This window comes from Balearica regulorum, chromosome 8, assembly GCF_011004875.1.
Source record: "Balearica regulorum gibbericeps isolate bBalReg1 chromosome 8, bBalReg1.pri, whole genome shotgun sequence".
Classification (NCBI taxonomy): domain Eukaryota; kingdom Metazoa; phylum Chordata; class Aves; order Gruiformes; family Gruidae; genus Balearica; species Balearica regulorum.
The window spans coordinates 26,613,469-26,627,347 of NC_046191.1; the positions used below are offsets into that span (position 1 = coordinate 26,613,469).

General features: G+C 36.7%; 1 protein-coding gene across 1 annotated transcript in view; it reads right to left on the reverse strand.

The window, feature by feature from the left end:
* CDC73 (cell division cycle 73) overlaps positions 1-13,879 on the reverse strand; it is a 107,440-nt gene that overhangs the window by 8,047 nt on the left and 85,514 nt on the right. The window contains exons 11-14 of the mRNA XM_075760171.1: positions 11,242-11,299; positions 8,182-8,217; positions 7,717-7,804; positions 188-349 (exon numbers count right to left, since the gene is read on the reverse strand). Coding sequence (XP_075616286.1) covers positions 188-349; positions 7,717-7,804; positions 8,182-8,217; positions 11,242-11,299 — 344 coding nt within the window. The remainder of the gene's footprint in view (positions 1-187; positions 350-7,716; positions 7,805-8,181; positions 8,218-11,241; positions 11,300-13,879) is intronic.

Consider the following 13,879-nt stretch of genomic DNA (forward strand, 5'->3'; position numbering starts at 1 on the left):
GTACAGAGTTGGATTTCATAAGAAACTTTTTTAAGAAGTCTTCCTCACCTGAAGAAAAGACAGTTAATAATCAAATCCATTTTTTTATCCATATCTTAACTTTTTAGGCAATTTAGTAGAATTTTATTGGTCCCCTCCAATTTCTGCATTCTCCTAAGAAATTTTGTAAAGGGGAAATCTATTTTACCAGTCTTGTGGCATAAGTTTCAGAGGTTGATCTACTACTCGATAAGGTACAGTAACGCTGACTGTAGTTCCCCCAGGCTGCATCTGGTCCTTCCTTCTCTGTATTAGAGTTTCATTTTCTCGTTGACAGCCTTGTTTCTTCTTTTCATCTGATGGTACAAACCTTGGGGAATAAAGAAACAGTCAGTAGACAAAAGCAATTTGTTTGATGTAATCAGCAGGAAAAGTAACAACTTTATCAGAACATTGCATTATTGGCAAGAGTCATTGAAGCCACTCACTTTCACTGTGCCAAGCCTCCACCACTACTCATTCAGAACAGCAAAACACATAAGAATAATATTTCATACGCCCTTATGATAAAAAGGACTAAAAGGTCCCCTGCCCCTCAAAACTATGACCAGACCCATTCTTACACCTTCCTGGCATTCCTTGCACACCTTACCCAACACATTTGCAGATGACAAGCCAGATCCCACCCTGCTGAACTGCTGGAACTCAGTCTTTTTTAGGGACCAAGGCTAACAATTGCTTCCTGGAGCAAATTTTGCTTGATATGATCTGGTGTCTTCCTCAAGAAAGCTGGGGATTTTGGTCAAAAAAGTTTTTGAGTGAGGTTTGTTGGGTTTTTTTGTGATGATGGTGATTTTACATTATCAATGATTCATCTGGTTTCTATGATGTATGATACTATGATTCTGGATTTATTTTTTCTTTTCTAAAAGCTTCTTTGATTAAGTGCTTGTAAAATAAGGATAATGTGATGCTCATGTCTTATGTAATCTACATATGACAAAAATAAATGCTTTTGATGTGACCCCCCCCCGCCCCCAAATGAATTACAGATCTTTGATTTTTCAGCCTCTTACCTTAAAAAAAAAAAAAAAAAAGTAAGCAATTCCATTTCAAGAGTCTCCTCTTTATGGCAATAATAAAATAAAATACACAGAACAGTTCTCAAAATTGTTATCATAATATGAGAGTCATGCAAGCCTTTTTACTGATGAATCTCAGTGGATTTTGTAAAAAGGAAAAGTAACAAAATCATGCATTTTATAGAACTAAAACTATGTCACAGAAAGTTAAGCTGGTGTGAGCGGTACCACCTACCAGGCCAGCAAAAGAGCTGAGCTCAGCCCCGTGCTCTCCTCACATTCTAGTCACAACCACCCAGCTGCACTACTAACACTGTTTCTTTTCCAAAAATTCTGATAAAAAGAAACACTATATTTCACTTAACTGCAAAAGTTATCAGGAGTATTGGTACTACATTTTAAAAACACAGTACTCCACATAATTGGTAAGATTTCTCTTCATTATAGTACAGATGGAGCTTTTTAAAAGTTTGCTACATTTTTGGGGTAAGTTATCCGCACCATTTCTATTTGTTCTCTTCAGCCTATTTCTATATTAATACTAAAAGCCAATTTGGATGTACTTAAACAGGAAGACCACGCTCCCTATTGCTGGAAAAATAGAAAAAAAAGGAATGAAAAATGAGGAAAAGTTCATTATTCAGTCAACTTGAAAATACTAGCGTTTGCTACTACCTTATATCCAATGAGAAAATGGCATTTTGGGGAAAAAACCCAAACAAGCATGTTTAAAGGCAGCAGGTGGAAATTGTTGATAGACTTGCAAGCAAAAGTCAGTATTTTCCTAATGTAAATAAACAGATGAAACCCCCTTATACTACTCCTCATGATTTAACAGTGCCTCAAAAACAGGAAGTCACAATATCTGAAGTTTGCCTCCAAATGCGTACAACTGCACTGGAAAATTTAACAAAACCTGCAAATGACTATCAATTGTGCATTAAAGTTAATTAGTACTGCAAATACAGAAAAAGCATTACAGATGTTAAATGATAAGCTACAAAGTAAATTATGCTTATCTGTCTAGTACATGCAAAATGACACCATTCTAAGGAAAATACAGACAAAAAAGCTATACAGGATACACTGGGAAAAGTACACTTAGGCCACCTAGAATATTACAAATATCTATTAAAACAGTCATTTCACCAATAATTGAAGTCCTTAGAAAACAGTTGATATTTACATATATTTTACCACACCGAACTGACACATACAATTGCGTGCTCCACACAGAAGCCTTCAACACAGTTCTACTTTGGAAAAAACTGCCAAACCTGACATCAGAATTCAGTATTTCTAATCAAGTCGGCAATTTAAAAACTCAAAAGTGAGATGCAACTTTAATCATGACCATACCTAATGGCCTGGCCTGCCAAAATGTTGCAGGCTTTGCTTTGCCAACACTGATAGGAAACCGTATTTATTTGCAACTTAAAATGAAGACTTGCTTGGTGGTCTTGAGTTTTTAAGAAAACCATTCATGAGTCTCTCCTCACCCATCATAACTAAGGAAGCTGGGCTGGAAAGATGGAAATAAAATAAAATATTACACCACCCCCCACCCCGCCCAAACACCTTTAATCCAAGTGGAAAGGTCTATATGAAAAGCCAGGATCACCTAAAAGGGCAGAGAGCTTGATAAGAATTTTGTTCTTTATTACACATGCCATGCTCTGAATGTGAACAAACTCATACGGAATTAGTAAATAACAACCAAACAGCCATATATTACAGTCATAATCAAATATTCATATGAACAGCAATCTAAAAGGTCACATTTTTAATTTAATTTGTAAATGTGAGGAAGCAAACACAGGTTAAATGGAAACAGGAAACCCAGCTGCCCCTGTCGAATCAGATGAACATGGACACCAAGAAGCACTATTGCTATTCTATGAAGAGTCTAACAATTTCACCACTATATCTGAGACCCCTCAAAATTTGGCTGAAACAGGCATTCCCAATTCTACTTCTAGCTTTAAATGTTTCTGTGTTTAAGCATTCATTTCAACCCTAGTTTATTGCTAGTTACTCTCCATTTCAGCTAGAAACTGTTACAGCCATCAAGGTACCATTTGGTTGTGCCTCAGATATGTACCTTGTAGACAATAGCTTCAGTTGTATTTACTGTAAAAATCTGAATGTTTTTGAACACATTTCTCCAGGACAGAATAGCAAATACCTTCTGAAGAACAAAAATATCAATGAGCAGATTCACATGGAACAGTAGAGAAGATGACTGTCATAAAGGAAGCACTGAAGGAAATGCTTAGATGTATGTACACAGAGAACAGGAATAAATGACAGCTTACAGAAAGGTTATGAAATATATGCTCACATTTCCGGGAACCATTGATTCAGTGAGTATAATAAAAGTCACATGCTTACAAATCAATAGAAATTACTGTACAATTATAAATATAATCATGGCTTACTCCACCACTGCTTGGACATAAAAAATAAGCTTAAGAAATCTGAGTATTAAAGAAAACAGCAAAAAAACCATCTTTGCTTGGGAATTACTTGCCACAATACTATAGCTGGTGGCTTAACTACACATTTGTACTTGACACCTTTTTAATCATCCAATACACTAGAAATGTGTTGTGAAACCTGACTGTGCAGGAGCTTACATTTTTTTGTTGCTTCACCAGATTATTATTCTCTAGTTAAAAAAAAAAAAAGAAAAAGAAAAAGAAGAAAAAGCCCTATCTGCTTAGAATCCATTTTTATACCCCTACTAGGAAATTAAGAGCACTCAATTATCTTGCCGTTAATTGCCAAAATCATTATTCACATAAAAACTGGTGCATTCTCTCACTTTACAAAGACAGCAGGTCCCTTTCCTAAGGTAACAGGCAAGTGATTGAACACGATCAAATTACAGGAGGTAATTGGTAAGATACTGTCCACTGAACTGCCAGAGCTGCTCATGTCTAGACTCTAAACTCAGATCAATTGCTAGCATTAACTTTAAAACACTTTCACTGAGGTCAGGTCAGCACTTTCTGGCCCCCACCTCAGACACACTGAAAAATGCATGAACAGAGAATAAGGCAACTCCGATGCTGGACAGTAACCGAGAGCATCATAATAATATATATTTGATTGTGTTCAGAACTGGAGACTTATTTTTACAAGCCCCTTAGTATTTTTGTTAGAGTACAGTATCAAAAGCTTCATACACCTATTTTTGCAAAAGAACAAAGCTTGGTTTTGTAATACGTCATCCCTGAATCTCTCAGAGAGCTTGCTCAGTATCAAAGCTGGATAAATCTCAGTGAGTTGCCTGGCCACATATGGTGAAACACATCATGAGTAAAAGCATCATCATAATAAAAATACATAATCAGCATCTAATCATTTACATGTGCCTGATATAATTCCTGCCTTGCTTTTGTTCCACAAAGCAGCAGCATTGCCTCTGAAAAGCCTAACTTCAGATACTCTCAAATACTTTGTCTGAAAAGCCAGATTTGACACAATAATTATGATATCCAGTGCTGCATTCAGATAGTGAATAAGAACAATGTGTATTATATGAAATATTTTTAAGAAGCGTCACAATATACCATAAAGTATTGCAATTCTGATTTTAAATGAAATTATATCTTATCTTTTTAATATTTTAGAAACTCTTCATTTTTATCTTATACTTGGCTCCTTCAAAAAATAACCTTTCAAAAAAGATTATCAGGAATATTTGTATATTATACAGCATGCAAATTGCCTATATTACAATTATATATAGAAATACAAGCTAAGTTGCAACAAATATATCCAACAGACAAATCCGATATCTTAAAATTATCTTAAACCAGTAACATGCTTCAGGTTTATCATTATATACATTTTATTCTACTCATGATAGATTTCCTGCTTTCCATATTCTCTACCTCAAGAGAGAACACAGCATGTTTAATTCATCACTAATGTTAAGCATCATACAAATGTCAGCAAAATTTAACAAGGGAAAAAGTCAACATACTACAGAGCTATGAAAAAGGTTATTAATTATACCAAAATTTTTAGTAAGTTTCTCTCAGTCCTGGACAAATGAATTTAACACACCATAGTACTGGATGAAGACTGTCCTGTTTATTTTACAGGAAATAACTGAAAATATCTGCCAATGATACCACAATTACTTTTTCTCATACCCAAAGTGACAATGTGTTGCAGTCCAGTTACTTATTAAAAAAAAAATCCAGCATCCTAGACAAAAACTATCCTAAAAGACAGATACTCCCAGCTATGACTAATTTCTGATTTTAAGTGGTTTGGTCTCCAGCTATAATTTCAGCTTTGTTCCTTATTTTAGAAACATTTAAATGGAGGGAATCGCAAAAGTCGGTTTTATTTATGAAACCCAAATACTCATTCTTTATTATCACACACTTCACAGAACTGTGCTGCCTCGCGTTTCAAGCATGAAAAAAAAAGTTGCCTTGTAAACAGCCTGTGTCACACGTGTATCTGAGCTACTGTACCCCAACCACCTTGGGGGCCTCATTCTTCCAAGGTTCTCCTACTTTTCATAACAGTCTCCCCTGCAACGATGGCTTTTACTCTTCCAGCTCCAGAAATCCCTTCTCCTCATGCTGTATCACTGCTCTCCTCTGATGGCTAATGCAAGCAGGCTGATTGCCTCTAAAAATACAAGAAATTTAAATCTACTTGTGTCTTCCTCAGGAGGGGTAAGGGAGGGAGTATTAATTTGGGTATGTCTTCTCTATCTGGACAATATCTCCTTATTCCAAAAGTGTGGCAATGACACATGTCTTCCGAATCTCTACTCCTCTGTCAAATTTAGCTGAAAGTGAAGAAGGAGTTAAAGGCGGCAGTGACTTTGAGGCAGAAATTAGATACATCTTCTTTCCTTGGAAAACCATCACATATCTATCAATCCACTCTATAGCAACGCTACTTCTACACACTGTGTACCTGAACAGTAAAAACAAACCCTGCAGCCATTCCAAAACAAACTACTGCAATAAATTTGAATGCGAAACAAAATACAGGCCAGGTGACACATTTTCTACAAGAGTACTGTAGAAACTGTCATGGCTAAACTAGTATTTTGCTCTTCTGAATTCTGCTATTGCACTTCTGATTCGTTAACATACCGTGCTTCTTCACTTTGCCTTTTATACTTCTTAACTACATCAGTGTGCTCCTTTGACCCCTTAAACTTCACTTCCTTTTTTTCTGGATCACGTTCTTTGCACTCTGGCACTCAGCCTCCTCTTGGGGCAGGTCTCGAGAAGTTAACTGTAGCTCTGCCCCAGTGGAGCTGAAAACAGTACAAGCCTCCTAGAACAGATATATTGAGACATGACATACAGGTGCTTCGTTCCAGTACAGGTGTTCCTGCACCAGAAAGTCACAAACTACATCAATGTAAAATCCAAGGCTTGTAGTTCTGCATTTTTTTCTTAAACATAAAACCCCACATAAACAAGCAACATCCTCTGTCAACACAATTATATCAGTCCAGTAACTGCTTGCACATTAGATTGTAATGCTAAAAGCCAGCCTTCTCTCCGATTAAATATTTCAGAAGAGGCACCAAGGGTCCAGTAACGCGTACTGGATCTTTGATCATACGTGGCAGTAATCTAGGAACTAGAAATAGCTGGAGATCAGAAGGCACCCGCTATCTCTCAGCACAGTTTTAAAAAATTCTAGGGCAACTCCAGTGAAAACCGTAGCACCACAATAAGAACAGCCTATTTTTGAAGAAGAGCAGTGTATAGTCTCATAAAGGACAAGCAAAGTACTGAAGGTAGAAGAAAGATGAGCTCTCCAGTTGTTGAACATACCATTGCGGACAACTTCTGTGAAAATGACTGCCTGTTTCAGAAAAATTAACTGGTATTAACTGATAGGCAACGCTAAATACACAATCTGTTGGACAAGCAGAAAGAATTTTTTGGGGGTTTTGTTTGTTTTTACCGTAACAGTGAATTTTACCTTACCATGAAGAAAGTAATCCGCAGTGTTGATTGCATTCAGCCATAATGAATTAAATCTTAGATTAAGATGTGTGATGCAATAAACAAGTGTTAGCAACTCATTAATATTTCCCTGAATTCATTTGCATCAATACTTACTGGCAATGCTTTATTTTTATTATATGTGAACTTCAGAAAAATTCTTTATTTAGACAACCAGCTGACCTGCTCAGCTGATGTAGCCTTCTACCTAAAACAAAGGTTCCCCTCTGGTCCCTTTCTCCTTTATAGCAACTGTGGTCATTTCCCAAAATCTTTTCTGAGCTCCAGGAGCACGTTGCCCTTGCTCGTCTTCTCTAAGCCTTCTTCCATTGTAAGGGTTCATTGATCAGTTGCACATGTGTGCATGTCTGTTACATGAAAGAAAACCACTGCAGACATTAGAAATGGCATTCTAAGAGTTTCTTCTTAATCTGCACATTTGGCCCACAGGTCACAACTGTGCAAAAATTCCAAGAACAAGTTTTTGCTTTTTTCCTACTATTCAAGAGGCATTCATTTCTTTTATACCCTGGTCTGGAAAACTAACTTGTCACAAGACAGTAGATACTCCCTCTCGCTTAATTACTGATTTGGTACTAGTACACCTTTATATCTGAAAACAGGTTTTATACAGTATGTTCTAATCAGCTACTTACTTCAGATCTTGCAGAAGGTCCTTTGCATTAAGCATCGTTATTAAAGAGGTTGTGGCTGCTGGAATAATGATTATGGGAGTTCGAGATCCTGTAGAGATAACACAGTTACCTTTGCCTGTTGGGGCTTTTTGGTGGTTTTAGTTGTTTTGGGTTCCCCCCACCCCCCTTTTTTCATTAAAAGAGCTGTACATAAAAACAACAGTCTTGCTTAATAGATCAAAATAATGGAAAAAAATTCAAGGAAAATTGTAGTAAGCCTTTTCTAAACTGAAGGTTTTCTTTCACCAAAAAACCATACCCCTGTATCAGGAGTCTCTAAATATGGGTAGGACCCATATTTAGCAAAACGGAATGCTGCCTGCATTCCATTGCTTCTTTAAATTCTTGCTTGTGGTTCCAGCAAAAGATAGAGTGGGCACATTTCACACAAAAATGAAAAGGATGGCGTAACTAAAATTGACTCACCTTTTTTCTGGTTTGGAGGAGGTCTTGCTTGAGAAACTGAGAAAAAACAGAAAGTATGGCAGAATGAATAATACTTAAATGCAAATGTCATTGTAAGGTAAACTTCAATGTTTTTAGTTGCAGGAGTGAACAGAGGAGAGTCACACTACAGTCATTAGATCATTTAGATCTTGTTCACAGATGCAATACGTGAAGTTGAAGAAGGGATTTATAATTTGGGTCTCAGTATTCAGAAGACAAACAGCTTTTGACTGTCTGAAACAGATGTTAGGACAGTTGAGTCACTCTCTCCTAATTTTAGTGAAACTTGCCATCTCTCTCCATGCTCCTTAAAAGGCTGGGGCACAACAGCATTGACAAAAATTGCCAGCAATCTTGAAAAAAGCTGCTTGTAGATCTTAAGTTCAACAGTGCTGAACCAACAGGAAGGCTGTTTCATAACAAACTAATCTTTACAGACCCTCACCTTTTCATTAGTAGTTATTGTACATGACACTGTAGGATTTAGCTATCCTTAACACATATAAAACTTTCCACAATCAAAATCTGAATTTGAGGCTTACTCAATTTTGGATTGCAGTTTTTGAGTTACATGAGCTCTTTGGGTGTCAGAAACAATGAAACTCAACAGATATGGTAGCACTCAAGGAAAAAAAAAAACCACACAAACAACAAAAGACCCTCCACCAAACAGTACTGGACAGATAGGAACCAAATAATTCCCTCCCCACCCATCCAATAAAATGTTTCCACTTCAGTCTTTCAAGTTGCGACCTCCTCAATATGGGAGACATTTCAGTCCAAAGTTGGAAAAGCATATATTTTTCTTCACTTTGGTGCTATTGCTGAATAATCTGGCTTCCTCCAAATAAACATTTTATAGTTCAGTTTTCAGGAGTCCTAGCTTAAGGAAAGAACTGTTGGGCTGGATAATTACCATCATATGTGTATATCCCAATTCAGAAAATGCCGAGTAGTAGAAAGATTGATGTCGACTAACTCAAGTCTCAACTGCTACTATGCACGACAAATTTCATATTAATTGACTTCCATTTCATAGCACCAACTTGCTCATGTTTATTTATGACCAACTGTTTCAGAACCTGCCTAGAACAGTATAAATATTCACAACACACAGTTGCCATTGTTGAAATATTGAGACCATATCCTTAATTATCTTTTCCTGACACTGTCAAATGCGCAGATATAATTGGCGACACTATACTGAACTACCTGAACTTTACCTATCCAATGATTTTTTAATTTTTTTTAAATTTAGGTATCGCATTAATGTAAAAAAGTTCCTGAGAGATATAGGCAGCATTAGCTGACAAAAACCAATCAAACAAACAAAAACCCCAAACAACTAAACCCCAGCTCTAAGAAATTTGATACCTGTACCAAGACAGGTTAGTAGCAAAGTTGGTACTGCAGAAAGGTACAGAAAAAATACTCTTAAATTAAAAGCACATCTGAGATTTTTTCAAATCAGTATTGTACAACTGTTTTGTCCAATTCAACTAACACTTATGTGCAAAGCGGCATCCTCCTGGAAATCACATGTTTTAAAAATACTTTTACTGCTAAGAACAGAACAACTGATTTTTTTTTTTAAAGTTCCAAACTCCAAAATATGCTAGAACAGGCAGAAAGGTGTTTTAATTTTTCTTTTAATGAAGCAGTATATAAGTTCTTCAGACTATACCTCTTCTCCTTTATTCTCTCCTCAACTGACAATATAGAGGCAAGATAATGGATTAGATTGCCCTTAGAGAAGGGCAATATCAGTATAACCTTATAATGTACAAAAGATACAGTTCTGCCAGTTAATGCCCATGAAGTCACAGCTAGCAGCAGGGACCTGTGACAATTCAGTCAGATTTCCGTTCTTGCCACTTCTACCCTTTTTATATCGCTGTCTGTCAACTCCATTTGCATTATCATGCTTAACAGGGCTAGTGAGATAAGTATGACAGGCAGCATGCCCTTTCCAGTACCAAAATAACCAAACAGAAGAATCTGTGCACAACAGCATTTAGGTATTCTGAGAATATTCAATATTAGAATTTATTTTTGAGGAAGAATCATTTGTACAATAGTACGTCTTAGCATTAAATCCCACTAATAAATCTCAAGGAATTAGCAAGGAATGCATTGAAAGCCTTTAGTATTCTCAACAAGAATATACAATGCTCAGGCAGTACTTCTAGAAAAAGTATATTCATTTTAAAAGGTAGCTTTGTTTCCAAAAACTCCAAAATGTTCCTTTTCCAATACCTTCATAACAACAATAACCATCATCTTGTTCTTAAACAACACCTTTCATTTGAGACTTTTTTTCCACCAAACTGCAAATTCTCATAGTATGTAAACTAGGTGGAGGTATGCACATAGCCATTTGGAAACACCAATCCTCTCATGCTGTCTGTATCCATACTCTTAAAACTTCTTTCTAAGGGTTTCTCATTGAAACAAACCAAAATATGTATATCATTCTTTGACTCTAAATTTGAGATTCAATCTGACGTACAAAATTGACTTGGTAGCTGAAGTCTACCAACTGGGAATTAAAAAGCCAGTTCAGGATTCTGGCCACATTACTAATACCTTATGTGCTAACAAGCGTGAAGAAGTAATGCTAACACATTCAGAGAAAGACTTATTTCTGATATATTAATAATAGAAGTAATAATATATCTCTTTTTGAGATCAGCTTTTCTATTGAGGTTGTTTCTCCTTGGAGTATTAACCAGCTCTTATTATATACTTGAGCTGGCATTTGTGAACTCCCAGCCGACAACCAAGAAGTTCATCACTTTTTAATTTCAGTAGCGCATGCTTTCAACGGGCTAATTGGGCACCACACTGAAGAGAATGAACCCAAGCCCTATGGTATAACATTAAGCAAAAAGTTGTGCATTATTTCCAATACATATGCTGTTAAAGGCCACAAATAAACTATCCCCACTTCATCCTTCAGCTAACTAAAGTTTTAAAGAGTACTTCTTTGAAACTCACACTTATTTGAGCAGCAGCACAAATGAAATCAGGCTATCTTACCTGGTCGTGGTACAGGCTGTGCTGCTGGAGTTTGCGTTTTTCGAGCAGAAGCACCTTCCTTTTAAAAGAAACAGAAGAGGTAACATTAACAGCTGGCCGCCTTGTCAGGTACACAGGATTTTTACATCAACACAGAGCTATAGAGGGTATCATGAAAATGAGGGCAATACGTTTCCATTAAAGAGAAGAAAGAAAATAGTAAGGATATTCAAAACTCTTTACACATTCTGTTTTAGACTTGGGGAGGAGAGAGAACCTCATAAGCTTTTACAGGTTTACATTTTAATCATCAAATGCCAATCAGAAACTTTTTTCTTATATTCAAAGAAACCTTTGCTATTTATAGTATTGTTTCATTTTACCTATGATCACTTTCACCAAGCGTTAATAATACAAGTGTAAGCAACTGGCTATAGAACTTTCAGAACAAGATCTGCTTATGCTCTGGATGGAAAACTAGGACCAAGAAATTGCAATGCATTCCTGCCTTGAAGAGTTTTAGTGCCCAGAAATAGCACTCTCATGATAATTAGTTCTGCTCATGCCTTATCCAATTACCTTAATGTAACAAACAAAAGACCTGCACTACTATTTATTCTTGTTAACTCTGCAGAGTCAACACGCCACGTAAGAGAACAGTGAGGTCACACGCGCCTGGTTCCAAAGCCACATTAAATTGCTGCAAGAACAAATTCTGCTCCGAGTTACTTCTGAGAAACCGCACTTAACAAAACATGTATTACTAACAATATTACTAACGCTGTGAAAAAAATGCCACATATTCCAACCACTTCAATTTGCAAGGCTGACAGAAAACGTTTTAATGTGAAACCATGAATTTTATCTGAAAATTACATAAACGCTATGTGAAGTATATCCTTCACCTGTGAGACACTCAGAAAGGTCAGAGATGCCACCCTGGGAAGAACCTGTTTGAAAGGACTCCAATATGGCATTATAGCATTTGTGCATCCACACAAAAATATGTTAATTCAAAATTTATAAAAAGTTAATGAGCTGGGGACTACACACAAGCAGTGTCATGTTCCATGACTTAAATAACTTAAACTGCTTTTAAGTTTCCACCATGAAAGTTAAAACTGTTTTTAATCTCAAGAATTGTGAAGTACAAATAGAAGAGAAGATCACTTGATAAGCCCTTAGAAAACACAAATTTACTCAAAATATCTCTTCCCTGAGCTTTAGCCAAAGCCACCCATGATTAGTTACAATGGACCGGAGCTGACACTTGGTACAGCGTGCAGCTTTTGTAACTTTCACAGTCAGCAACCTCCTATTAATCTTCAGTAGAAGGATTTAACCCCCTATTGCAAGAAATAGATTAAACTCAAATTTTGCTGTACTCTTTTCTACTTATTAAAATACCAACTTCTATGTAGGGCACTTGAGTCACTAATTGTTATTTTAAGGCTGACTTTTTAGTATTTGAGAAAAGGTATTTATGTCAATGCCCTTTCACAAGAATTACTCAGAAAATGATAAAAATCAAAACACCACACTCAAAAGGAAGGGCAGCAGGAAAGGCTGACTACCTTTGAGAGAAGCCCTGTGACTGAGAAACAGCAGTTATTTGAAACAGCCTCATCCTTCTTTTAACCAAAAAAGTGGAAATAAAACATTTTGCATCTGTTTCTACAGAAAAATGTCACTTTCTGTGTGAGAACACTGTTCCTGTGGTGTACTAATTACACCTTTTGAAGAAATCCCAAGAATTCTCCCATAACACTTCCTTAAATCACAGTGATGAAATGGGAAAAAACCCCATCAAGCTAAAGAAACATCACTTCCTGCAATGCTAAGTCTCAACTTTCTAAATCAAATTCAGTTTGCTTCGATGCTTAACTCTTACCGTCTGCAGTACCGCACATCCGTTCCTCTTTCCTCCCCTACAGAATCAGTAGCGTGACTTTTCTGCCCCCCTTCCGCTTATTCAGTGCCTCCCACGTCCCAAAAAGACCCTGCAGGTCCCATGGCAGGAAACCACGAGCTGCTTCAGAGATTTTGGAGTTTTCTGGAAATTCTCAGGAAGAATTATAACCAAATTACATCCAAAGCCTTGGCTCGTGCTTCTGATTTCTCTCTTCAACAAAATTTCCATAGACCACCAGAATCTACACAGAATCAAGCTTAACAAAATAACTGGCAAATCATCTATTTGGGAGTTTTTCACACTTTCTTCAATTGTCTTCTCTAAAGTGATTAAAGGGAAAAGGCAGGGCTTTGAGGACATTGCAAATGAAACAGAGTAAACCAAACCCCCAAAACAACAAATCACATTAAAAAATAATCACATGAAATATATGTGATTAATGGTAGGAAATAAGTTCATTTAAATAAGTAGACACAAAAGACAGCTACTACTTTCGTGCCCATGACCTTCCTATTTATAAGAACAATTTCTGCAAATCAATAAAGGATGGAGGCCACAGCTTTTAGTTCTGTAAATCACTGCCTTAGATTGCCGTATGTTCATTGATGAGCAGCTCACAGCTCCTGATACTCTTAACATCTTAGCAGGGAAGCTCAACTGTCACCTACTGAAGGCATAACATCCATTCTTTGCACCTCATTTACATCTCTCCTCTCTTTATGATTATCAGTGACCTAATCACCACCA